The sequence below is a fragment of the Eulemur rufifrons genome, chromosome 10 (genome assembly GCF_041146395.1).
Source record: "Eulemur rufifrons isolate Redbay chromosome 10, OSU_ERuf_1, whole genome shotgun sequence".
Classification (NCBI taxonomy): domain Eukaryota; kingdom Metazoa; phylum Chordata; class Mammalia; order Primates; family Lemuridae; genus Eulemur; species Eulemur rufifrons.
Genome location: NC_090992.1, coordinates 30841072 through 30867935, shown reverse-complemented (window position 1 = coordinate 30867935; position 26864 = coordinate 30841072). Strand labels below are relative to the sequence as shown.

Here is a 26864-nt window from a genome sequence, read left to right as displayed (position 1 = left end):
GGAAGAGGATGAGGGTACAGATGAAGTAAATGAGTGGCCATTTGTGGAGGTTAGACCATTTGGTATATTTCAGAGGACATCTTTAGAAGCAGTGACCCAGGATCAAAGCTGGTAGAGGTCTGTAACATTTTATATAATGGTTCTGAGAACACGTATGTAAGGAACTCAAAGCAACATTACTTATATAATGTTATAGTGAAGTAACCTGATAATGGGGTTTCAGCTTAGTTCATTTAAAGAAATGGACAAGGGCTTGCCCCACTGACTCTCTTACACCAATTCTCGTAACTCCACCCCTTTCTTCTGGCTGAGCCATGCTACTTACAACTCATCTTCATGAAACCAAAGAAAAGACACACCTGAGCTTTGTCTGCTTTATTTCACTACATTAAGTTAAGCAATAAGGCAAAAACAGTAACCTGTCATTCATAAAGATCAAGGAGTGCCTCTCATTCCCAAAATGGACCAGAAAGAGTATTTCTTCACAAATATGCATGACATTTAGCTCATTATGCCTGTAAGCACTTTAAACGAAAAGAAAACTTTAGTGGGTGAATCAAATCACAAATCCAAATTAACGTAGTCTTAAGTTTCCAAAATTGTAGTTCCAAGTGCTAACAGCATCTAACTCTCTGTGGTGGTGCACACCAACTAGCATAAACAAGGCAACAAATACAGTACCTAATTCACCAGCTGCAGGCGTTGAACCATTTCTAAGAACACACAGAATACCAGCTTGCACTAAAACCTATCATGAGGAAACATTAAGCCGATGGCTCTGTTACTTTGCAAGTTAATTTGGCTTCTGAAGAAAAAAAAAATTTCTGTGATCAAAAGTGTTTTTGTGTTTCTGTGTCACATGGGAGTAATGAGACCCATTACTTCAACATTATTACTTTTGGGAACAAATACCGGCTACATGTCCTAAATGCATGACATACAACTGTGTGTAGTCTATGTGCTACACATGTGTAAACATATGAAGTTATTCTCTATTTTGATGCCCATTTCCTCCACTGGCAAATACAGAGCAGTGATTTCACAGTAGGCTCTAGTAGGTAGTGTAATACAAATTAGACACTCTGGGGTGGGGGTGGGGGGTCACAAAAACTTAAACTCTTTCTATTGTGTGCAAATTTATAATTAGCCCCTGCCCCGATTACTAAGAGACTAAACCTTATTAATTACCATATTGTTAGAGATGAGTGTTTTTTTCTTTCACTACTGCATATATATTACTCTGTGGGTATATTGTTTTATAAAATTGGCTTGACCTTTACAATACAATTTAGTGTCTTTCAAAAGCTTCCTAAATATTTTCATCTTTCAAGGGAGCTGACAAGGACTATATCCTGTCTGTATTCTAGATTACAGTACATTTTACTTTTTTTTTTTTTAAGTAAGGACTTTTTAAAACAAAACCAGAGTAAACAGGAAATTTCTCTTTTCCTCAAAAGTCTTTTGGCCACTAACAATACTTTTACGAAAACATGGTGCAGCTGGTGGTCTACTTTGTCAAGTCTCATTTTAGAAAACATCACAGAAATTATGGTTAACAACTCAACTCCTGGATATCACGTGAAAACAGCATACCTGCTGTTAGGCCAGCATTCTAGGCTACTTTGCTGAGCTATGTTGTGGTTTACAATCAAAATGGTCTTATTTGTCTCAGCATATGACAGAAGTCTTAAACTCAGTAAGGGGGAAAGTTCTCTTAATATCCAGTTTCGGATTCAAGAGATTGCAACAGTTAATTTCCCCTTCAAATCCATGGAAAGAATGTTAGTTTAGATCATGCTAAGAATCTAGCATTTCAAAATGTTTTCTGCATTCCAGAAGTGAATGCATCCACTCAGGTTTTCTCTGGCTCTTTCCAGGTCCCAAATACTCAGAACAACTTACTGAGTTCAAAGGCAGAGGAGACGAGAAGGGGTAGAAAGTAAGACATATAAAGATTGCCTCCACGGCAGCATAATCCCTGCATATTGTGGCAATATTTAAATGAACGGAATTTGCTATCTCCTTGACATGACATGTAATTGCTTGCTTCTCAAATCCTTCTTAAAAGAAAAAGTTCCATATTCTACTGGGAAAGAATTTAAGAGCAACTAATAAATGTCCTGTATTCACTTAGAAGAGGGCAAATGAGAGTACCTTAAGAATTTCACAGGTTTTTCCAATCACAAAACTAAAGACAATGTGACAACTGTACTTTTCTGACAAATGGCAGTCTATGGCAAAATGGGAGCCATGAAGGGTATGTTTTAAGTTGCAAGATTATACTTAATAGAATGCAGACAGCAGTCGGTACACTGAGACCAACGCTGGATCATTAATAGCAGGTACACCTTTGGGTTTTCATTTTTTAAGTTTCATCTGTGAGACTGTGATCCTTTGTGAGATCAGATTAAGAGATAGTATAGTCAGAGTTTCTCAGGTGGTAAACCTAATGCCATTCCAAGGAACAGTCATCCCCTTTACTGGGATGGAACTATACTGTTGTTATTCAACGTGCAGTAGGAAGACACAGACTTACTGGTGTCAACAGAGGTGAGAGCAAGAGGAACAGCAGTTACCCTGTGTTCCTAATGCCTGGTCTATCCTCCCACTTTCCTAGGAATAGGATTCAGTAGTGCGTGGGTACATTGTTATCAACAAGGCGTAATGAAGCAGTGGCTTCCACATTTTAACGCAATTTTATGGTAACACTGTCCTTTGGGATCTGCCTGCCAGTGGAACCGTTTAAGGTAGAAGTGGGCCCAGGCTGAGTTCCACATGCTGGGTGAGCCAGATGACTTCTGTGCCCTGGTCACTTTCTTCAATGGGGCGGATGGGGGCTGCCAGGTTTTTAAAATCATGCTTCATCTTGAAGCACACGGTCACTTCACCCTCTTCATGTTGTGGGGTAACTTTGATGAAAATACCCACTTTGTTGGCCTTTCTGAAGGCTATAATGCTATGGGAAAGAAAAAAGAAAAGCACAGTATTAGGTAGGTCAATAGTCAGCCAGACCACTAAGACTAACAGTTAAAAATCTTTCACCTTATTCTTCCCTTCAGCAGGCAGAGAACTGTAAACGCTCTGGTTCTTAACCTACCAGATGTTTTTCTATGAGCTCAAACTTTTCTGCTTTATTAACCAACGCAAATGGGACACACTATTTTGTAACTTGGTTTTTTTCACTGTTCACCACACCTTTTCGTACTGGTGTGTACAGATTATCCACATTCTACGTGCTGGCTGCACAGTATTCAAATCATGGATTTACCGTCACTGGTACATACTCAGGTTGTTGCCAGTTTTTCTCTGTTACAAACAATGGTGCTGCAAACACCCCTTTGCGTTTACCTTTGTGCACATGTAATATTTCTATAGGATATAACATGATACCGTGGGAAGTTTTAAGAACTCAAAGCTCAGAGGGAATTTCTGGAACACTATAAATCAGTGTGTTTTTGTAAATAACTTATGTAAATTAGGAATTTTTAGCACAGAAAAATCTCTGCAGTTGTGGTCTCCATTTGTTTTCTCTCACATGCCTTGAAATTTGTGCTTTAGTAACTTAGCTTCAAAAAGTAAAAGGGCAATGAAATAAACAGAATTTGATCTACTATCCAAATGATACTCACTCTAAGAAAAGTTACTGGAATTACACATTAACATTTCATACTGTATTAATTTTCAGAAATCTGAAAGTTCTATAACATATAACAATGTGAACTATAGTTAAATCAGTTTTTTTTTTCTAGTAATCTATCATGGAATTAGACTGGAATTTGATATCTCAGATGATCTTTCCAGATGTTTACCTTGGCTTAAACAAATTTCTGTACCTAATTAATGTAATTTTAAGGGCCCACATAAAGCAAGGATTTCACAGAACACATTTTGTATTGTACTAACTCAATACATTTTGTATTATAGTAACTAACCAAACCCTTGATTTATATAAGAGTCATGTTAAAAAAAAATTCAAACAGTTAAAAACAGTAAAAAGATCCCTGTTGCTCCAATCCTGGGCAAAAAAAAAAAAAAAAAAAAGTAAAAAGAGAAAAGTAAGTCTTTTTATCCTTAATTTCCCAGGCAGCCACTGATATCTAGTAAGCTTTTTAAAAACAAATTCAGATTTCTGGTCCTCAGCTAGACCTGCTAAAAATATCCTCTGGGGGTGGGGTCTGGAATGCTATAGATAAAAAAACAAGACAAAACACAACACAACACCTGACCTGGTGCTTTGTGAAGTCAACCAAAGTTTTGTAATCACTGCACTAATCTCACCTTTGCTTTCACTTTATTTTTCTAAACCATCCCATGTTATCTTTTCTCTCTAATATCTCGCTAAAGGAGGTACTTGATCATTGTTTAAAAACCTTAAATGTTTCCTGTGCTGGTTTATCAAACTATTGTTTTCCAGTTCCAAGCCTACCTTTCTATATTGTGCTTTGTGACACAGGATTCTGATAAACCGTTTCTGCTTTGTAGGCTGGCTCCCTGCCAGGTTCTGTCACTATCTAAAGGGAGACTAGAAGCCTAAGGGAAGAAGGGTCTTGCTCTCTTAAGCTTCCTGTTTGCCCGTGGTTTCTAAGGGCATTACTCCAGCAATGGTTCTTTACCCAGGAAATGGCAGTATCCAGTTGTTTTCCAACTCTTGTATAACCAGCTTCATCACACCACCCTCCTCTGCCATCATGAGATGCCAACACCAGGGAAGCAATGTCTCCTCCCCCACCTCACTGGAGGTCTGAGTATCAGCAACATGGGGCTCCTTCGTCAAGCTTCTAATTTTCTTTTCTTTTTTTTTTTCTGAGACAGGTATTGCTCTGTTTCCCTGGGTAGAGTGCAGTGGCATCATCATGGCTCACTGCAACCTTAAACTCCTAGGCTCAGGCAATCCTTCTGCCTCAGCCTCCCAAGTAGCTGGGACTACAGGCATGAGCCACCATGCCTAGCTGGTTTTTTAAATCTTTTTTAGAGACAGGGTCTCACTATGTTGCCCAGGCTGGTCTTACTCCTGAGTTCAAGCAATCCTCTTGCCGTGGTCTCCCAAAGTGCTAGGGTTACAGGCGTGAGCCACTGCACTTCACACAATTTTTAATCATGTACTTGAAAACTTTTTATCAACATGGGAAAATACATTTAAATGAAAAACAAAGGCTAAAAACTGTATTTACAGAATGATCCCAATGATGGAAGAAATATCTAGAAGGACAAATGACAAAATGTTAATGGTGCTTATCTCTGGTGGTGGGATAATTTTATTTTCTTCTTCATGGTTTCATATATATTTCCCAAATTTTCTAAAGTAATTATTTTTAGAAACAGAAAGAAAAAGTTATTTCTAAAAATCCAGATAAGAAAATTGGGATATATAAATGGGCATTCTGTATTAGCTAACTGTGGTGCGGGGGTCGCAAAAAGATCACTCACTCAGGATCGTCCTGAAAGTCTTGGGGTTCTGCCAACTCATCGTACTCTGCGGCTGCGTCCTTGCCAGCTAAAACGAGCTCCTTGGGAGGCACCACCACCTGGAGAGCAACAGAGAGGGGCCTGCCTTAGAAGGAATCAGTGTGTTGCAGGACATTCATTCAGTGGAATACAGCAAAGCATTACATTGATCTAGACATATGGAAGCAAGCAGCAAGTTTCAGGAAACACACAGCATTATATTACTTATATAGTATTTAATAATGCTGCTTAGAAATAGAGACATTTCTAGTAAAGGTGTAAGAACAAAGAAATTTAAGGAAATGATAAAGTTAGGTGAGTGCTTACTTTATTGGGGCTTCAATTACATCTTTAATGTTTTATTACTTAAGGGGATGGCGAGTACATGGGTGTTTGCTATATTATTCTTTATATTTTTTGGCATATCTGAAACAGTTCATCATTTTTTAAGAAAAGAAAAACACAAAGGAGAAACACTGGTTCCAATATAACGTTTTGTGACATGGTGCCAGCTGATTCCTGGTACCTGATACATAAACACACAAGATACTGAGTACGTTTATGGTCATGGAAAACAGTTAAGCCTTCTTCAGACCTATCTGTATGTGGTAATTAGGCCTCAACTTTGCTATGTCAGAGGTTAACAGATAACAATGTCTAAACCAAACTTCTAATTATGGATACAAATGTGGCAGGGAGGTGTCAAGAGAGATAAAGACAAGCTGGGTATACACATCAGGCACTTAAATTTTTGTTTCTGTCCTAACTAGTACTGCTTAGTAGCATTACTTAAAAAAGGAACAAAGACCAGGTAAGTGTCATTTCTCTTTGGAAGTAATGCTAGTTAGAGAAATCATTAAAAAACAGAAGGAAAAAAGAAAAAAGGGATAGAGAAGTTCTCTAATATTGTTTGAATAATATCTAATTAAAGATATAGGCATCTTTTCTACCAATTTTGATTATGAGTATCATGCTGAATTATGAAACAGTAATAAATGTTCTATAGAAAAAAGTTCTCGTTCTAAAATTTCAAGAACTAGAATCATGAAATAGCAAAAAGAGGAGGCCACATTTCATTTGTTCAACTAACACTTACTAGGAGTCAAAATCATCCATTTTGATATTTAGTTAGTGCCATGTATACTCCATATCAGCAGAGGGAATCTAGAGGAGGCATTTAAAAGGAGATATTTCATGAGTCTTGAAGAATGACTACACAGACTGAGAGACTGAAAAGTATGTATGTTAGGGGAGTGGGGAGAGGAAGAGGGCATTCTAGGTAAAATGAATAGCATATGCAATTCTCCAGCATGAAAATTTATAACCCATTGATCTGGCTGGATCACAACCATTAATATGTATGAACTCATTAGGGAGCCCTTATGCTATGCCAAGGAATGTGCACTTTATCTCAAAGTCAGAGGGATGCTCAATGATTGGCATGCCATCCTGAGTTAGATTTTAGAAAGATCACCCTGGCGTCAATAGTGAAGATGGGCTGAAATGGAGGTAGTCGTGTATCAACAACAGAAAGGTAAGTTAAGAAGCTATTGTCACAGTCCAGGTAAGAAATGATGAGACCTTCAAATAGGGCAGCAGCAGTGTACAAAAAACTTATGTGGAATCAAAAGAACTTGGGGACTAGATGTGGAAACGAGAGGCAGTGTGGAGTCCCTTAAGCCAGGTCAAATGAGGCCACGCCACAGACAGTCAGGATGATGCAAAATGCTCCTACCTTGGCAGTGCTGTTGATATTGTCAGGGTCTCCCTCCTCACACTCCAGCAGAGTCACATGGGTGAGGTTCTCCACTGGATTCGTAAGAGTCAGGAGGACCTGGCTCTCCTGGGGATTAGGAAATGCATCTCTCAGACATGTGCCACTACTGCCAGCTAGGTCCACTTTCTTAGTTGCTATACCAAACACATCACAAAATCATCATGCCATTACTCCTGAGCAATGACACATACCCCTGTGTCACTGCATTCTCTAAGTGCTCACTGATCCCTATTCTATTATTTGTACATTAGAACTGTGGTCCCCAAACCCCAGACCATGGACTGGTACAGGTATGCAGAGCTCCCCTTTCCCCTGCCCCAATTCATGGAAAAACTATCTTCTGTGAAACTGGTCCCTGGAGCCAAAAATGTTGGGGACGGCTGTGTTAGACCATATACTCTCTGGACTTGCTCTTTCACTGAGGAAATGGGACAGATCCCACTGAAATAGCCAGTTCCTAGATCCAGAAATTCTGAGGAATGTATGTTACCTGATTATTTGAAGTTACAATTCTTGTCCTACTCAGGTTGGCACTTAAGGACTAAAAAGGAGGTCCTCAAAAATAAAATAAGGGACCCACAACCTAGCCAGATGGATTAACATAGAAAAAAGGGCACACCTAGATAATAAAAACCTTTTAAGACTTCTCAAACCATGATAATCTGCCCTTGTTTGGTACCCTCGAGATTAGCAAAAAAAATCTTTCAAAGGCACAGGGACCACATAAATGCTTTCATGAGCAGTATGAAAGGAAAGAGCTAAAGAGGCTGCTGCAGAATATTCTACAATTCACTAGGGTGTGTGTGTGGGAGGAACGGGCATAGATGAAGACTCCCAGGAAGAGAGAGGCTGTGGTAAGGAAGAAACCTAGCTGATTCCTAGTACCTGACACATAAACACACAAGATGGTGGAGAATCTCTAGGCTTGAGAAGAATGAAAGATGTCTGTGGGGTCCAACATATTCTTTCTTTCCCCCATTTATGATTCCTTTACATAATGTGCACCCTGATCCTTGTATATACATTTCAAAGATGCTGTCAAGAATGCCGGTGTAAAGAACTTAAAGTCTCAATCCCTTTATTATCTTGAACTGTTGGCTTTTCGATCCCTTGCTCACTGCATCCCAGGCCAAATACACACACAGCCGCCCACATACACATATGCACACATTGGCAATCAATTCTTTCTCTTCCTGTTAATAAGCAAGGTACTAACCTTCATGTAGCGTAGGTTGGGAATTGACATGATTCTCACTTCTGGAATATAATTGCTATGCATGAATAAAAAAATGTATTAATGTTCACTGGATCCCTTAAAATTATTGCTTTTTCTTTTAGCTAGTACAGGAAATAAAGGATTTCTTCATGTTAATTAGAACATGTCAGAGAAAAAGAATTTTAAAGAACCATATCATCACTACAGTAAGAATTTAAGACATGAAACCAAATTAGTAATGAGTTCTTTCTGAAATCTTATGTATACTTGTAGTTTAAGCCTATATATGCATGTATCATGGCAGACATCTTCCTTACACATTTATTAGATATATTTTTTGAGATCTCATTTAATTCATTTTTGCAATTTTAGAAGGCAATTGGTTATAAGATCCAAGACTGATTTAATATTAATAATATATTGTATGGTTTTAAAGATATTATCATATACTTACCACTATATATCACTATGTGCCAGGGAATGTTTTAAGCACTTTACAAATATTAATCCATGTAATTTTCACTGCAACTGCATGAAGTAAGTAGTATCATTATCCGCATTATAAAAATGAAGAAACTGGGCATGGGAGGATTAGCAACTTGCTGGTAAGTGGCAGGGTAAGAATTCAAACCCAGGCAGTCTTGCTCTAGTGTCCTTGCTCTTAACCACTATGTTATGCTGCCTCCCTAAATAAGACAACAGAATATTGTACTTAAGTGTGCTTAGTCTGGACTCAAAAGGGCCCAGGTTCAAATCCCAGTTTAGTCTTTATATAACAAGATACTGCTTTGTAATGTCTGGGGCAAGACATTTACCTCTTTGTGCCTTGGTTTTCTCAATTATAAAATGAGGACAATACTGGTATCTATCTCTTGAGGTTATTGTGAAGAATAAATTAAATAATATGCAAAAAGTGCTTTGAAAAGTGCTCAGAACAAAGCACACAGAAGTGTTAGTTATTGTGCATCTATTAACATAAGACAAAATTTATTGCAGAAAACACTAAAAGTGGGGAAAAAAGTGCATCTTATAATCAAGGCAATAGGTATTTTAACTTAAACTAGATATTTTTCACGCTGAGCAGAATTACCTGAGTAACTCAGTAGAAAGCCAAAGGACGCACTACCAAGAATTTGCATTCAGCAGGTCTGAGGTCGGAACAGGTCTGAGATCTGATGCCAGTGCATCTGTATTAAGACTGCCAGGCAATTCTACCATGATGCCAGAAAAAAATACTTTTTCTCAAAGCAAGCTTAAGAAATTGATGTTAACCACAGCCGGCCATTCAGGGTTTCTGTAATGAGTATAATTCTTAAGAAAGGAGCTCATCCCAGACTTACATGTGCAATTTTTGTAGTTCTCTTCCTTCCTAACCACTTATGTATTAAATAAGAGTAGTTCGGTAAATCAATATTATTTTGTGTTGAGTTACAACATATTTGCAGACATAACAGCTCATTTCATTCTTTTCAACAACCTCGAGAGGGAGACATTGCTCTCATTTCAGAGATGAGGGAAATAAGTTTAGACACATATGGTGACAGAACACATACCTTGCCCTTCTAGATCTTCCTAATTCACCAGACCAAGCACTTCCCAACCTTTTTGTTTCCCAATGACTTCCTTTTAATTGCTACATAACAGTCTATAGTATAAGTTATCTCAATTTAATCACCTATTTTCTTGTTCATGGTTAAGTCAGCTTGACAATGAAACTGTTTCTGGCTTTAATATACATCCTTAGAAATATGTATTTTATTTATTGATGCTTTGTTTCTACAGAATAGATTCCTGAGAGTATTGTTGGGTTAAAAGGTTTATGCAATTTGTCTTGATATTACCAGACCACTCTCCAGAAAGACTAGCAATTCACAATCCTACCAACAGTGTATGCAGATACGTGTTTACCCATATTCTCATGAGCACTAGATGTTATTTATTATTCTCTACTCAATAAGCAACACACTACATTGCCCCAGACCACACTATGTCACTTTGTTCCTGAGATAAATACCCTTGATTCTATGTCTATAGATTTACCTTAAACTTCATGGCATGTAACTAAATTCAAAACCTAAACAGGAACAGACGTCAAGATTATTCTGATGTCATTTTTCTTTTCCTTTTTAGGCCAAGAGTAAACATACTTCGCATTGAAAAAAAACAAAAAATCCAAAACCAAAACCAATCCTAAAATACTCACACAGCAACCAGTTGGATTTTGAATTTGATAGATGTTGGATTAAATTCTGGCTTGCTCAAATTATGTTCACATTTCTAAAAAGAAAACAAATATAAGTATCAGAGGAAAGCAAGAACGTACTTTGCTGATCCACAGAATTGCTAAATTCAGAATGAAAGCATTTACTACAATTTTGTTTGGCTTTATTCTGTTGTAAGACCATATGTTTTGAAATAGAGTGTACGCTACCAATAACTAAAATTTATAAAAGATGTTTGGACTTCTGGATATAAGCAACCACACTATCCAATATACCTTTGTGGTGCTTAAAAACTACTAAAATATGAGCGAACACATACTGAGTACTTACTCTACGTGCTGAACAATGTGCTCACTGGCTTAAGTGGATTTAAACATCGCATTGACTTTATCAGGTAGGTATTGGTACTCTATCTATGAATGTTCCCATTTTACAGATGATTAAAATGGGACACAGAAAGGTTTAGTAAACTGGGCACCTCAATAGAGCCAGTAAGAATGGAAGCTGGGATTTAAATCCAAGTAGTGTAATTTACAGTACTTATTGTGTGGATATACCATAATCTCTGCATATTTTGGTTTGTTATTTGTGGAGGTTCAAGGTAGACTCCCAGAAGTGAGGTCGATGGAACAAGAGGTAACCGCTTATTTATTTTTGGTAGATATTACTATATTAATGGTATATTTCATAAGAGACAATATTTATATAAATTTAATTTACATATTACTATTTCTCATTAATCCTTCAGGAATCAACTTTTGGCTTCGTTGTTCTTATTTTATACTAGTTTCTTAATTTATCAATACCTGCTCTTCCTTCTAGTTTCTTGGAACTTACTTTGCTGGTCTTTTTCCAACTTCTTGAAATGGATCTTAAGATACTGGATCTTTTAAACTTTTTTCTTTTCTAATATACATACTGTATATCTAAGCATGGCCTTAGTTGCATTCTATAAGTTTCCACTATATAGGAATTACTGATTTCTAACTTAATTGCACTGTGATCAAATAATATACTTTAATAGTCTCATCTTCTGAAAAATGTTGAGACTTACTTTATAACCCAGTATACAGCCAACCTTGATTAAGTGTTCTGTTGTGTACTTGAAAAAAATTTATATATTCTGCAGATATTGGGTATAGTGTTCTATATATGCCCATTTGGTTAAGTTTGGTGAAGTTCACTAGTTAAATTGTCCAAATGTTCTATATCCTTACTGATTTTAATCTATTTATTCTCTCAGTTACTGAGAGATGTCAAAATTTCCTAAAAAGACTTGTCTATTTATGTAATTTTCTCAAATGTTGCTTTATATATCTTGAGCATATGAACATAGATTGTTATATCATCTTCGTAAACTGAATCTTTTTTTATGAATGATCCCTTCTTAAAAAATTAGTGTTTGCACAATACATCTTTTCCTATCTACCTTTACTTTCAATCTTTCTAAGTTCTCATGTTTGTGCTTCTTTTATAAGCGTATAGATGGGTTGTTGCATTTTGTTTTATTCTTTAGACTGACAATCTATGTTTTTTAATGGAAGCATTTAGTTCATTGGTATTTAATGTAAATACTGATGTATCTGGCATTTAATCTACTGTCTTACTATATGCTTTCTAATTGAATTACTAGTTTTATGTTCCTTTGCCCCTTCTTTTTCTTTTTAAAAAGGTTTTTCATTATAGAAATTTTCTAACATATACAAAAATACAGAATGGTACTATAAATCCCCAGGTACCCATCATCCAACTTCAGTATTTATTAATAGCAACTTGTTAGCAACAGTGGCCAATCTTTTTTCATCTATACTCTCACCCATTCCTCATCTGATTATTTTGCAACAAATATCAGATATGATGTCATTTCAGCCATAAATATTTTTAAGAGATGAGGGTCTTGCTATGCTGCCTGAGCTGGAGTGCAGTGGCTACTCTAAGTGTGATCATGATGCACTATAGGCTCAAACTCCTAGGCTCAAGTGATTCTCCTGCTTCAGCCTCCAGGGTAGCTGAAACTACACATGCATGTCACTGCACTCAGCTTAACAATTCTATAATAGCATCAAAAATTCTGCCAGTGTTTAAATTTCCCCAAAGATTTCATAATTTTTTTTTTTTCTTTCCTTTCCCTTCTTTGGTCCCTCCCTCTTTGCCCAGGCCCTTTCTGTGTTTTGTTTGAATCAGAAGCTACATAAAATCTACACATTGTGTTTGCCTGATATGCCTCTTAAGTTTCTTCTAATCTAGATTGTTATTTGATAACATTAGCCATGGTGGGTATTTAAATGAATTAAAATTAAAAATTCAGTACCTCAGTCATACTATCACATTTCACGTGTTCAATAGCTACATGTGCCTAGTGGATACCATGTTGGACTGTACAGATACAGTGTATTTCCAACATCATAGAAAGTTCTGTGGATAGTATTCATGTAAAAGGTTTCTTTTCCATTCTGCTTTGTTTTTACAATTTATTTATTGATGAAATTCTGTCATTTGTTCTATAGATTCCCATAGCCTAGGTTTTGCTGATTTTTCTTCTCTCTTGTTTTCTTTTAAATTGATTTATTTTTTATTAGTCCTTCCCCCTTCTACCCTCTACTAGCCTAAAAGCTATATACTCTTTCAATATTCTATTGGGGGTCAGCCCTATGTACTTAACCTTCAGATACTTCAGTTTCCACATCTATAAATAGGTTTAACAATAGTACCTACCTCACAGGGTTGTGAGGAGTGAGTTTACACTGAAAGCATTTAAAATAGTGCCTGGATACCTAGTACATCCTCTGTAAGTGTTTTCTGTATTTACTACATTCCAGAGGTTTTGACATTAGTCAGATACCAATTGTGTTTACTTTATTTCTGCTTTTCTCACGTACAAATGGCAACTACAGAAGGAAATGCTTACCCGGCAACGCAGGGACCGTTTGATCAGAAGATGTTTGTGGCGAGGGTAGAGCTGTGAAGCACAGACTGGTTGGAAGTCAGGCTGTAAGAGACGCTGCTGAAGGGTGGTCACTAGCAGGAGAGGCAGAAACCAGGCTTAGTTCACGGTGACTTTCAAACTCAGACTTATATGTAGTCAGTAATTACACAAAACAATACTGCCTTTAGGAATAGTGTTGTTCAAAAAAAATGACAACACAGAACTTTGACATTTAAAATTTCTTCAAATGATTAAATCTATTACATCTGTTTTATTTTCTACCTATCTTTTTACTAACAACTATTCCATCAAAAATCTCAAATCACAAGGTATTTAAATAATAAAAGCGGAATTAGATGTAACATAAAAACAGTAGAATAATGTATAAAATTACCTTCTGTTAAATTTACTGGTCTTGTATAATAGTCTTCGGGTAGAGGTTCCACTTCATCTACAGCCTGAGCTGGCTCAATCTTTATCTCTTTCTGGTCCTCTCCTTCTTTAAGGCTAAAGCATAAAAAGTAGTAATTTCTCAAGGATCCACCTAATTATCCTCTAAATCTATGATATCAATAATTGAAGTATTCCTCTAATGTCCAAACTTACGAAAGTCCCGCAAGGGTACTGATGGATGTACCAGCTCGTGGTCGCTGAAGCCTGGTTCCAAGACCATACTTGTCCTAAACAAAGTTCAGAAAATTCCTATTAGGATGACTGTATTTACCCATCCTATTTTTTAAAAGAAAGAATTTTGGGTGGGACAGCATGAGAAGCTCAGGGAAATAAGCCAAAAAAAAAAAACAAAACAAAAAAACCCCTAATTTAAAAGCTTTTAAAGACAGTAATTTGTAGCCCCATGTCATTATTCTACTCTTAAAATAATAATAAAAGCACAAAACACAGAGAATGAAACTACATTAATACAGTAAAGCGAACCAAATGTGAGCTTTCACTATTAATCTAAAAATAGCTAAGCTATGGCTCAGGCTACGTGGAATGTCTAAAATACGCGATGAACGTGTTCTGGAGTACCAGTGATCACCTGCTAACTTCGTCAGGTCAGCAAGAATCATAAAAGAGAACTTACCACTACATGAATAGTGTGTTGCTGCAGAGCCCCAAATTAGCAGCAGGTTGCAACAGAGACAAAAAAATGCAGCATAAGACAGAAGCAAACTCATACAGCAGGCAGGTTATATGGGAAAGTTAGAAGCATAATGCATTTAATTCAAATTCCTCTCCTAAGTATAATGTACAATAGTGCATATGCTGATACACACCAGACTATTTAGAAAAAGTCATTTCTTTGGCAAATGTAGGTGCTTTGCAAGCGTTAATGTTTTATTAAATTCTAATATAGATATTCTTATATGGATCTTACCAATCCTTACAGTTGCAATGGCTTAACTAATTTTCATGCGGATGTAGCGTAAGTTACTTAAGCAAGTTCCATTTCCTCAAGTGTAAAATTAGGATACACTACCCCACAGGATTGTTGTGAGGATTAATTAAAATAATACATGTAAGGTGCTTAGCACAATGCTTGACAGACACATCACTGCCATTCAATAAATGTTATTTATTAAATGTCAATCTGCTGGGCCTCAAGCAAGCACACAGAAAACAAATTGTTCCGTGAGAGCAAATAAAACTTGGGGGATAATAACAAAAACTCCAAATCCTAATGTCTTGTTTCTGACTAGCAGTATATGAACTGGTAGAGAATGACTTCTATAAAAAATTTCACTTGCATATATTACTATTTATTTAATCATACAAATGCACTATGTAAAAGTCAAGTGTTTTTCAACTTCAGGAAATACGGAAAGTTGTCAAAAAAATTATGATAACTAGAGCTGGGAACCACTACTGCCAGGATGTTAAAGGTGGGCTACATGGGTAACATAAATAAAATCTACCATTTGTCCATCTTCTTCAGCAATACATAAAAGCTTTAAGTAGATTTCTACAGTGCCTATAAATTAAACAGTAGACTTTTGAGGGGAATAATCAGAAAAGAAAGGGGAGTGATGGAGATAGAAACATAAATGTCCTTAAAACACATAGAACTCAAACAGAACTAAGGATATGGAAAAGCGTAACTACTGGACTTAAATATCTATAATTTGAAGAACTTCTCTCTCTGCTACCCACCATTCAGGAATCTAGAACAATGGTCACTTTCTGAAACGATCACTGTTCTTACGCCCCACAAGTCTTGCAAACTCCTTTTGGTACCAAATCCTCACCGAAAAAGCCAGAGGCATATAGTTTCTACGCCGTGCCAGTTTCTTGCGATCTCGTTCAACCTTCTCTTTCTGAGCAAGCTGCTGATAATATTCAATCAATTTGTTCATCTGTGAAAAATCAAAGACTCAGGATTTGTTTCGCAAAAAAGCTAACAGGAAACATACACAATTAATCAATGACACTGACCAGACACATAATGAATAGAGAAGACAAATTATCAAGGTGGACAAGTTTGCTCTTTTTCTTCAAAGAGAATTTCTCTTCATTACATGATCTGTTTTTAGAATTGAAATGGAACCTTAAAGTTCAACAACAGGAAGAAACAGGCAATGAAAAGGCTTGGAAATTTCTTGCTCTCTTTTCACTCTATTATTTGTTTCCCCTCATAACTGCTCCTATTCTTTCTGCATGGCCACAGGACCATTTATTTCTAAGAACATGGCATTTTATACTGTTTTACTCCCCCACTCCATCACACTTTTTAACTTTTAAAATACATTCTAATCATAAAAGCAATACATAAATTGTAAAAAGTTCAAACAATACACAAATGAAAGAATAAAAAGTAAAACAACTTCTTTACCCTTTATACCTAAGTTGACCTCTCCACTCATCAGCGGTATCTACTATTATTGGTTTAGATATCTTTCTTACACATTTACAGACATATGCATATTACATTTTGGATATATTAAAGCACTTATGCATAGACATGCAGATTTGATACGTATAAAAATAACTACTTGTCTTTATTTTTCATGTGCCAGGAAAAAATCTTATTATTTTTATGTTTCATAGTTCCCAGTATACAAAAACATTATAACTTTTTTCCAATGTAAGTATCATAGACTTTCCATCTAAGACAAATGTATCAAGTACATCATTCCATCCAGTACAAACACACCTACCTCATTCTTTTTAAAAGCTGTATTTATTGCATAATATAGATGTTCTATATGGTATTTAACCATTTACTACAATACTATTTAAATGGTCTTATGTTACCCACTCTTGTCCTCTCAATTCTGCAGCAATTATTTTTTAGAAACACCAATCTAATCCTGTCATTTCATTTCTTTAAATACATTTAAAGGCTCCTCAAACTCCGTAACTTGGTCTATACAGTCCTGCAAGGTTAGACCCAAAATACCTCTCCCTATTTGCCTAAAACTATGCTACACTCTAGTTTTCTGCCTACTACATGCTTTGCTTATTCCACTTACAAGCTCTTTGCATATGCTGTTCCCCTGGCTAGAATTCTTTACTTTCTGTGCCTGTCCTCCTCAGATCTCAGCATAATCCTCAGACGTGGATCTGATTAGTTGAAATCCTAAGAAATGTTCACATGGCACAATTTATTTCTCCTTTACATTACTTATCATAGTTTTCAATCTGGAAATTATTTGATTGATTCCCTCCCATTAGACTTAAGTTCCATGAAGATAGGGACCATGTATCCCTACTGTTCAGTACAGTCTTGGCACATAGTTAAGTGTCTGATAGATGTTTGATGAATGAATACACAGTTGGCCCTCCCTATCTGCGGGTTCTACACCCATGGACTCCACTAACTGTGGATTGAAAATATTAAAAAACAAACCCAATTAAAAAAATACAGTATAACTACTATTTACATAGCATTTACATTGTATTAGGCATTATAACTAATCTTGAGATGATTTAAAGTATATGGGAAGATGTAGATCATATGCAAATACTATGCTGACATTTTATGTAAGGACCTTGAGCATCCTCAGATTTTGGTATCCACGGGAGGTCCAGGAACCAATCCTCTATGGATAACGAGGGATGACTATATATATTTTTGTGCATTAAGTGCACATATTTCTGGAGGTGAGAGTCCAGGAAGTAGATATAGCCAAGAGCTCAAGAAATCAGTACCAAATTATATAAAAATATATGTGAGAAGACTCATTTTCTCCCACTCAGGATATTTTCAGTATTTCTAATTTTTGCTAATCTCATAGGTGAATAATTATAAATTACTGTTTAATTTGCACCTTAACTGATAGTAACACTATATTTCTATAGCAGTTCACCACCTTTCTCAAATTCTAGTTCAAGGGGTAAAAATATCTATTCTAATGCATACCGCAGAGATCGATTCACTGTGAACTGCTAAAGGATGCTCAAGTCATGATCCTATAAGCAACCACTACTGAGTCCAAGGACATCTAAATTAGTAGTGTTTCCAGGGGTTAAAATGTCTACATGTTTATGATATTTCCAAGAGTATTTGAGAATACATGGAATCTTTAACTCATTGGTGGGTATATGAAGAAAAAAACACACACTATTTTGTTTCCTTTTTCTGACACATAACTCGAATACAGAACTAAGACTACACCTGGGTTTCTCCATTAACTTAAAACAAGTGAACAAAGTGACATTGTGATTTAATGTCTTACAGCAAAAAGCACTTTCTATGAGCAATAGATACCAAAATACACATCGTGGCCTTCAAAGCATAGGCCATATCCACTGATTAACACGGAAGATCTCCAGTCTTTTTCACTCTTTTATATCATCCCTTCTCTCTGAGGACCCTTTACTTACCCGTGGCGTGTGAGAATTTTCAGGTTCCTGCCAACCACCACTAGCTACAAAATAAAGGAACAATAAATAAGACTTTCATAACCTGATAATTTTATTTTCATAAAAGCAGGTCATCGGTAGGCCATAAAATGATACTTAACATAAATCACACAATTTCTAAGAAAAATTCTAGAAATTATATAACCAGATGCTCAGAATGAAATTTTACCTTTAAATATAATGATGTTGATAATGATAACCACCACCACTACTACTAACACACAGCCTCTGTGCCAGGCACTTGAATTGTACTACATTTCTTTTTACTCTCATGATAACCCTCTGAGGTAGGGCTCTTATTATTCTCATTTTACAGGTGAGGAAACTGAGGCTCAGAGACATTAAATAACTTGCTCAAAGTCACACAGATAGTAAGTGCTAGAGCCAGGATTCAAACTCAAACAAGCAATCTGACTCCAGAGACCCTGCTCTTATCTGCAACACTGTGCAATTTCTACGTTCCATGACCTTGGTTTAGAGAAGAATTTCTTTTTTTTTTTTGAGACAGAGTCTCACTCTGTTGCCCAGGCTAGAGTGAGTGCCGTGGCGTCAGCCTAGCTCACAGCAACCTCAAACTCCTGAGCTCAAGCGATCCTCCTGTCTCAGCCTCCCGAGTAGCTGGGACTACAGGCATGCGCCACCATGCCCGGCTAATTTTTTCTATATATATTTTTAGCTGTCCATATGATTTCTTTCTATTTTTAGTAGAGGTGGGGTCTCGCTCTTGCTCAGGCTGGTCTCGAACTCCTGAGCTCAAACGATCCGCCCATCTCGGCCTCCCAGAGTGCTAGGATTACAGGCGTGAGCCACCGCGCCCGGCCCGAGAAGAATTTCTTACATAAGAAACACACTGCACAAATCATAAAGGAAAAGATTACTCAGGAAAGCTGAAATTAAAACTATAATGAATCCTTTCAACAAATGGTGCTGCAACAATGGAATATCCACATACCAAAATAAAAAAATAAAAAAAATAAAAGAACTTCGACCCTTACCTCACAACATATACAAGAATTTACCTTGAAATAGACAATGGACTTAAATATAGCTAAAACTATAGCATCTCCATAAAAAAAAAAATAGGAGTAAATCTTAGTGCCATTGGGTTAGGCTAAAGAAATTGCTGAAATAACATCATTTAATATAACATTCATATTTTAAAAGGTTGCCTCATTTAAGACAATCATGAAAAATAAGGAATTAAGTGAAAGAAATGTTTCAGTTTGAGTATTTTTAAAAGTCTGAATATTTTATCTAATTGCTTCTTTAGAACTGGTAATTTATTCTAAATAGCAATTTTGGAGACATAATGATCTCATTATAAGTTTTTCTCTGTGCATTACAGATAAGAACTTATAAATAAACAAATAGTTCTAACTAAAGTGGTTTCAGTGCTTCTTAGACACCAATGACATCATGGAGGAAGTGAAATTATCTGTGCTCTTTAAGAGCTCCTGATATTCAATTATCACTGTCAAGATACCCTAGAGGAGAGAGATTTCTAGAAGCTAGCACAAGTTTTTAAGTTCTGAAACATAAATTCTCCAATTTTAATGACTCATAATCCAAACAGCATAAAATATTCACTTATAAAGTAACAAACTGAGAAATCTATTTGGATTTCTGGACTTTGTTTCTTTTACTCAATAAAAAGAGGTAAAATAGAAACATGTGGAAATATACTTTAACTCACTGAGCCTTATGTTGCTTTGATGTTAACATTTAACTTAAATTCTTTGACAAATTCTACCTTAACTGCTACATTGACCTTAAAACATACATACAAATATTTACTGGCAATCAGATATACTTGTTTAACTTTTTATTTTTGAAAAGAGTACATATTTAATCAACTCAACGTACAAAGTCAGAAAAACCAATCGAGAGCTTAAGTACTCTAAACCAAAGGGCAAAATCAATAGAATCAAGGATTAATTTTTTAAAAACAAAGTTGAATCTAAAGAAACTTCACCAATATCTATTACCAGATTGTGTAAGAATTTATAAAAAGGTTTTAGCTAACGTCCATCTTCATTTTAGTTACTGCAAATGACATACGAGTTTGTTATGGCTTTCCCTTTATAAGGTATAATTTTTATGAAAATCCAAAAATGGGAACTTTTACAAATTCAGAAAATTAAACAATAACATTTCAGAAAGAAAAACACAGTAGGGATTTAGTGATGATACTATTTATATAAAGTATAAAGGCAACTCAAGATTTTGAACTGACCATATAGACAGTGTTTCCACTGATGTTAACCAGCAGTATAGGATTTGTAAAATACAAGGAAATTTCCTGATAAAGGTAAGTGCAATCTCTGCTCTGAAATGCTCACATGATGGAGAGGTAAATAATGCCCTAGGTGGTCTTTAAATCCAAAAACACACAATTTTTCTATTTCGCTGACACACACACACACACACACGTACGTGTGTGTGTGTGTGTGTGTGTGTGTCTTCGAGCACATGTTTGAAAGCTTCAGGATAGACACTAGGACATGGAATTGCTGGGCAGAGGGTAAAAGCAATTTAAAATTTTAATAGATGTTGTCAAATTGCTCTCCAAAATGATAGTGTATGACAAAGCTATTTTCCCATGTTCTAGTCAACACATGATATAACCAGATTTAAAAATTTTTGTCAGATAGATGAAGTTTTAATTTGCATTTCCATGATTACTGGTGAAGTTGAGCATACATTTTTGCATATTTATTGACCATTTTAATTTCTACTATGAGAGCTGCTGTTTGTATCCTTTCCCTGTTTTTCTACTGAGTCTTTTTCTTATTGATCTACAAGGGTTCTTCGTTTTTGGCAATTTATCTTTAGTCTGTTATATATGATCCATCTATTTTTCTTAGTTTGTCACTTTTATCCTTTAATTCTGTCCAAGGTGTTTCAACATCAGGAACATTTGCTTTTTATGAAGTGCGCTAAAATTTTGATTCTAAGAAAGCATAAGATATTTAACAGCTACTTTACCAACTCTAAAAAAACTAAACAGTATTACCCAGTTTCAGATGAAACATGATGGTCCATAAATGTGAGAATATGGGACCACAGAAGATTTAATGACAAAATATTCCAAACTTAGCTCCTACCACCCCAACAGGTTACAGAAATGATAATCTATGACAATTATAGCACTGCCAATTGCACAAAATCTCATGTTGAACTCCACCTCACTCACCGACAGATTTGTCTGCCATGCCCACATCTCTAGACGTCCAGCGACAAAATCCACAGGCCAAGTAATAGGCTTTCTTCATGGTGGTCTTGGCTGGGTCATCTGGAAGCTGTGTGGAGATACTTGTTGCCCGGGTGGAGAGGGTGTGCATGCAGCCGGGACAGTCAAAGCAGTTGGCACATCTGTTACATGACGAAAACAATCATTCGTTCATTTAAAGAATATTTATCAAGCACCTACCATGTGCCAGACATTGTTCTAGGTGTTAGGAATTCAAGAGAGAACACATGTATTAACAAGAAGGAGTGTCTCTCAAGAAAAAAGAAATAAAAAATATTCCTGGAGGCCTCTGATTAACTTGGTTTTAACATCGCAAAAGTATAACGTGTTCATTGTTTTTTAAAAACACGCAATGGCCACCAAAGCTCCTGAAGAATTAGAGCCTGACCCAATCCTATTCCACAGAGAGGTAGAATTTAAAAAATAGCTGAGGAAAACAGGAGAAAAAACCGATCCCAGTCTTACCTATTCTTTTTTAGTTTGGCTTCAGCCGACGGCATATTTTCTAAGCAACTGGGACAATAATGAGAGTCCACCTAGGAGAAAACAAGAAGTCAAAAAAATCAGAGGAAGAAAAATTCAGTTTAGCTTGTGTGTAAGTCTTGTTAAATAGTGAATTTTAAAGTATGTTTTACTGCAGCAGAAGGTGAGAAACCACTGATCTGGCAAAGAACCTGGAGTGTTTTCAGCTTAGGGTTTGTTCTTCAGTCATCTGGGTTTTTTTCTACCAGATTTTCTAAAACACTATTTTTCCTTTCTGTTCTTTCCTATTCCATTTCACCAGGGTTTTATGTGTTAGGTGTGTTAAAAGTAATAATTTAAAGTTTCTAACTGAAGAATTCTATGATAATCTAATGAATAGATTAATAAAATAATCCAATTTATAAAGCTGTGACCAAATATCCTCCTATCTAGTTTAGCTTTATTTGACTGCAATAATTTGACCACACTTTAATTGTTAAGGAAGATTAAAAAGTTTTCTCATTACTGAAGTAATACATGTTCACTGAAGAAAAGCATAAATTAATATTTACATAGTCAGCTATAGCCAACCACTTAGAGATTTTTAAATGTGACAGACTAACAGGATAGTCTTACTGTATTTAACTCAAAAAACTCGAAAAATAAGCTGGCCGGGCGCGGTGGCTCACGCCTGTAATCCTAGCACTCTGGGAGGCCGAGGCGGGTGGATTGCTCAAGGTCAGGAGTTCGAGACCAGCCTGAGCGAGACCCCGTCTCTACTAAAAATAGAAAGACATTATATGGACACCTAAAAAAATCTATATAGAAAAAATTAGCCGGGCATAGTGGCGCATGCCTGTAGTCCCAGCTACTCGGGAGGCTGAGGCAGTAGGATCGCTTGAGCCCAGGAGTTTGAGGTTGCTTGTGAGCTAAGCTGACGCCACGGCACTCACTCTAGCCTGGGCAACAAAGTGAGACTCTGTCTCAACAAAAAAAAAAAAAAAAAACTCGAAAAATTAAATTCATTGTATTTTTTTAAGGTCTGAGTAATTATTTTCTTTAATGTAGGTAGATCCTATTTGGCAATTATAGCACACTGGTCACCTGCAGATGGAAAGATATTCACTTGAACATAAATACTACGGCTTCTTTTTTCATCATCTGCTATAAACAGGACCAATTTGAAAGATTAATAAAGTTGCTCAAATAATCCTCACGAACATAAAATACAGTATTGCTAAATTTGCACTGACTCATCATAAAAGGCAAAATACAATTCATTCCTTTTTGTCCTCTTATCAAATTCTGTTTGTCCCTTAACCTGCAGCTCCAGACCCAGGTTTTCCATTGTAACTTTCTAACCTGTCTCAGCCCTCACTAGCCTCATCCTTCCCCAAACTTTAACAGCCTCCACATCACAGGTACACATCAAGCTGTAAAGCGGCTGTCACAGACTGGATGTCCTAGCTAAAGAGATGCTTACAGAGATCATGGAGACTGAGAGTCCTGTGCCCACCACAGGAGAATATGATCCAGTAAGTTCTGGGGATGGAGCTGGAGCAGGGAAACATCTAAAAGAGAAAGGACCTACCAAGGAGATACACATAAAGAAAGTGCTAATGGAGACTACAAGAAAAATCAGGGCCAAAATTTTAATATATATGATTTTTCTTATATTATTTAATTGCTTTCTTTGATTATTTTTAATGGCATGAAAATTATCTCCAATAATTATTATCATAATGTGTAAAATGGCTTATAGTACAAGATTTGTTTTTTAATACATTTTAATACACCAGGGATATTCAGTAAAATTCTAAGTCAGGCTGTATAGGTCCAAATCCTGTTCCTCCGCCCACCTCCCAAGTTATGACTTAAGGCAAACACTGTGTCTGCTTCTTTTTTTTTTCTTTTTTTTTGAGGCACTGTTTCACTCTGTTGCCAGGGCTAGAGTGCAGTGGTGTCATCACAGCTCACTGTAACCTCCAATGTCTGGGCTGAAGCGATCCTCCTGCCTCAGCCTCCAGAGTAGCTGGGTCTACAGGCCCATGCCACCAGGCTCTGCTAATTTTTAAATTTTTTGTAGAGACAGGGGCCTCACTATGTTGTCCAGGCTGGTCTTGAACTCCTGGCCTCCAGCAATCCTCCTACCTCAGCCTCTCAAAGTGCTAGGATTACAGGTGTGAACCACCATGCCTGGCTTAACAACAAAAAAAAAAATTTAAAGGTATCCACTTCATTGGTTTGGAGAGAAGATTATATAAAGCATATGGCATATAACAAGTACTGAGTAAATGGTAATTATATTACTATCAGATTTTTCTTCACAAGACTGAGTTATTAAACAGCAGGGTTTATCTCTTAACATGTCTTTTAATCCTCAAAGCTTATTGAATGAACAAGATGGGCCCACTGTTGCAGAAATTTCACGGTTTTGTTATTTGGTGACTTTCTATTGGCCAGAGTCTTCTACTTTCTGAGCAATCCTATTCCGACGCCCACTTGTGCCAGTGAAGGACAACACCGTACTCTCACGTGCCATGAATACAATACTCGGAGCTTCTTACGTGACGGACTTTATTTTAAGAGCTTTTCACTCAACTCACCCACCCCAACCTCTTCCCTGCTGCAGGCCTTGGCCCGGGCCAGGGAACAGGGCAAGGCAGTCTGACGAGCGCCCAGTTTCTGGCCAAAGTAGTGACAGAACTTCCAGGTTAGCAGGGTCATGAATGAGAATGTCTGCACCTTCCCCCAATCCCCGCAATCAGTCCTGGAAAGACGGCTTTTCGCCCCTCAAGTGGCCTGAACTAAGCACCCCCACACCCTTCTTCCCAGTCCACCCAATTACCAAGCCCTACAGGAGACAGCCAGGATCTCCAAAGTCAAGTTTAGCCAATCGGAGGCCGCTCTAGAACCAGAAGATCCGCTCAGCCCCACCCGAGGCCGCCTCTTCTTTACAAGTGACAGATTATAAGCAAATTAAATAGCAGGCAGACCTGAGCGACAGAAGACATAGCCAATCAGTCAGGTAGGAAAATAGATCCAACCCGCCTCCAACCGGTGGAACTTCCGGGCCGGTCGCGGTGACTAGGATGAACGCCGCGCCCCCCCACCCCCCACTCCGTGGGACGACTCTGTTACCTCGTGAGACACACATTCCAGAGACCGCAACTCGCTACAATAGCGGCAGAAGTAGAGCTGCGAGAGCGGAGCCCGAACCTTCTTTTCTCCCTGGACTAGATAGAGAACCCTCTCCGACTGCAGCAAGGACGCCATCTTGGAGAGGGAGGAGCCAACGACCCTCCCGCCGCATCACGTGACCCGAGAGCCAGCGCCTTCCTCTCCTCCTTCCTGACGTCTTTTTACGTAGACTTGATGTCAGGTTTCCGACCTGGTGGGGCTTTGCACCGGCCGAAAAGCAAAGCGCGCGTGCGCAGCTTGTATCCTAGGGTTCTGTCCAAGTCCTCCACTTGCTCCGAACCTTTTTTTGTGAGCGTGTGCTGCCAGGAGCTAGCTCAGACTCGCAGATCAAATGCGAGTGCTTTCTTTTCTTCGTTTCTTCCAGAAAGGAAGGCTGCTCTTTTGTTTTATTTACAACGGCCTCCCCCTGTCCCACCTTCCACGCAAACATGGAGGAGGCAGGTGGAAAGTCTCAAAAGAACAGAGTTCCACGGGAACTGGACAGCTCAGAATCACACCAGCACTTTTAAGTTTTGTCAGTGACCTATAGGAAACTTTCGCATACACTATCTCATTTGGGACTTCTTAGGCAGTGAGCTCCTCCACGCAGGAGCCCTATCTCATTCGTTTCCAGGTTTCGAGTACGTAGTTTGTATTAGAACTAAGTCTGTGTTGTAGGCGTTCAGTTCAGTGGGTATCAATGAATGAAGGAATGAAATCACTGAATGAACAATGTTGGTAGGTGTCGTCTACATTTTTCTGTTGCCTAAACTAAGGCTTAGATGTGTAAAATGACCACCTAGAACTGCCTAGCAGAGACTGGAGCCATGTTGCCAGTCACCAGGCCTGTGTGTTTTTCATTGTACTGATCTATTATTATGCGGTTGACATTACAGTTAGTGCTTAAGAAGAAAGGAAATGGAATACTACTAGCAAACATTTATGGAGCACTTATTAAATGCAGGATGCTGTGTCAAAACTTTACATACATTGTCTCGTTTAATTATCCCCAAAACTCCAAAAGGCAGGTACTGTTCATTATTTCTATTTTATAGAGCCAGAAACTGAGGCTCAGGGAAGTGCAGTGACTTGTCTAAGTATCACAGAGGTAGAATCCTGTTTTGACTCCAGAGCTTTCATACATTACCTCTATGTATACTGCTTCCAGCATATTTTCCAATATGTTAATAATACCTCACATTTATGTAGAGCTTTTCAATTTATAACAGAGCTTTCGTGTACATATATATTAATTAGTTCACAACTTATGTCACACTTTAACAATTTAAGCCGAAAAGTTATAAATTGTATTTGCTCTGAACTTTTGTTCACCAAGCAACAACCTGGTACTAATTTAGTTTCCAAAAGTGGCTTTTGCTCTTAGAAAAAATATATTATTTCTTCATGTTAATGAATTCTTTGCCTTGTAGTTTATTGACTAGTCTCTGCTAGTTTGAGTCCCTTTTCCTGAACAAATCTCCCCTGGTAAAATGAAATCCCAGAGCCTGCAGGTGCAGAGA

General features: G+C 37.2%; 1 protein-coding gene across 3 annotated transcripts; it reads right to left on the bottom strand.

The window, feature by feature from the left end:
• Positions 1-379: 379 nt before the first annotated feature.
• DCTN4 (dynactin subunit 4) lies at positions 380-25454 on the bottom strand. 3 transcript variants are annotated; one of them, XM_069484363.1, is made up of 14 exons: positions 25306-25454; positions 22168-22238; positions 21646-21824; positions 18414-18457; positions 15836-15943; positions 14674-14694; positions 14193-14266; positions 13981-14093; positions 13569-13678; positions 10642-10715; positions 8439-8493; positions 7181-7288; positions 5428-5525; positions 380-2956 (listed from the first exon to the last, which is right to left on the bottom strand). In XM_069484363.1, exons 1-14 carry the CDS (start codon positions 25438-25440, stop codon positions 2743-2745), a joined length of 1404 nt encoding a protein of 467 aa, XP_069340464.1. In that variant the 5' UTR covers positions 25441-25454; the 3' UTR covers positions 380-2742. The 3 variants fall into 3 exon arrangements, with proteins under 3 accessions (XP_069340464.1, XP_069340463.1, XP_069340466.1); XM_069484362.1 differs by lacking the exon at positions 14674-14694; XM_069484365.1 differs by lacking the exons at positions 14674-14694; positions 25306-25454 and adding an exon at positions 23648-23672.
• Between the last annotated feature and the right edge of the window lie 1410 nt (positions 25455-26864).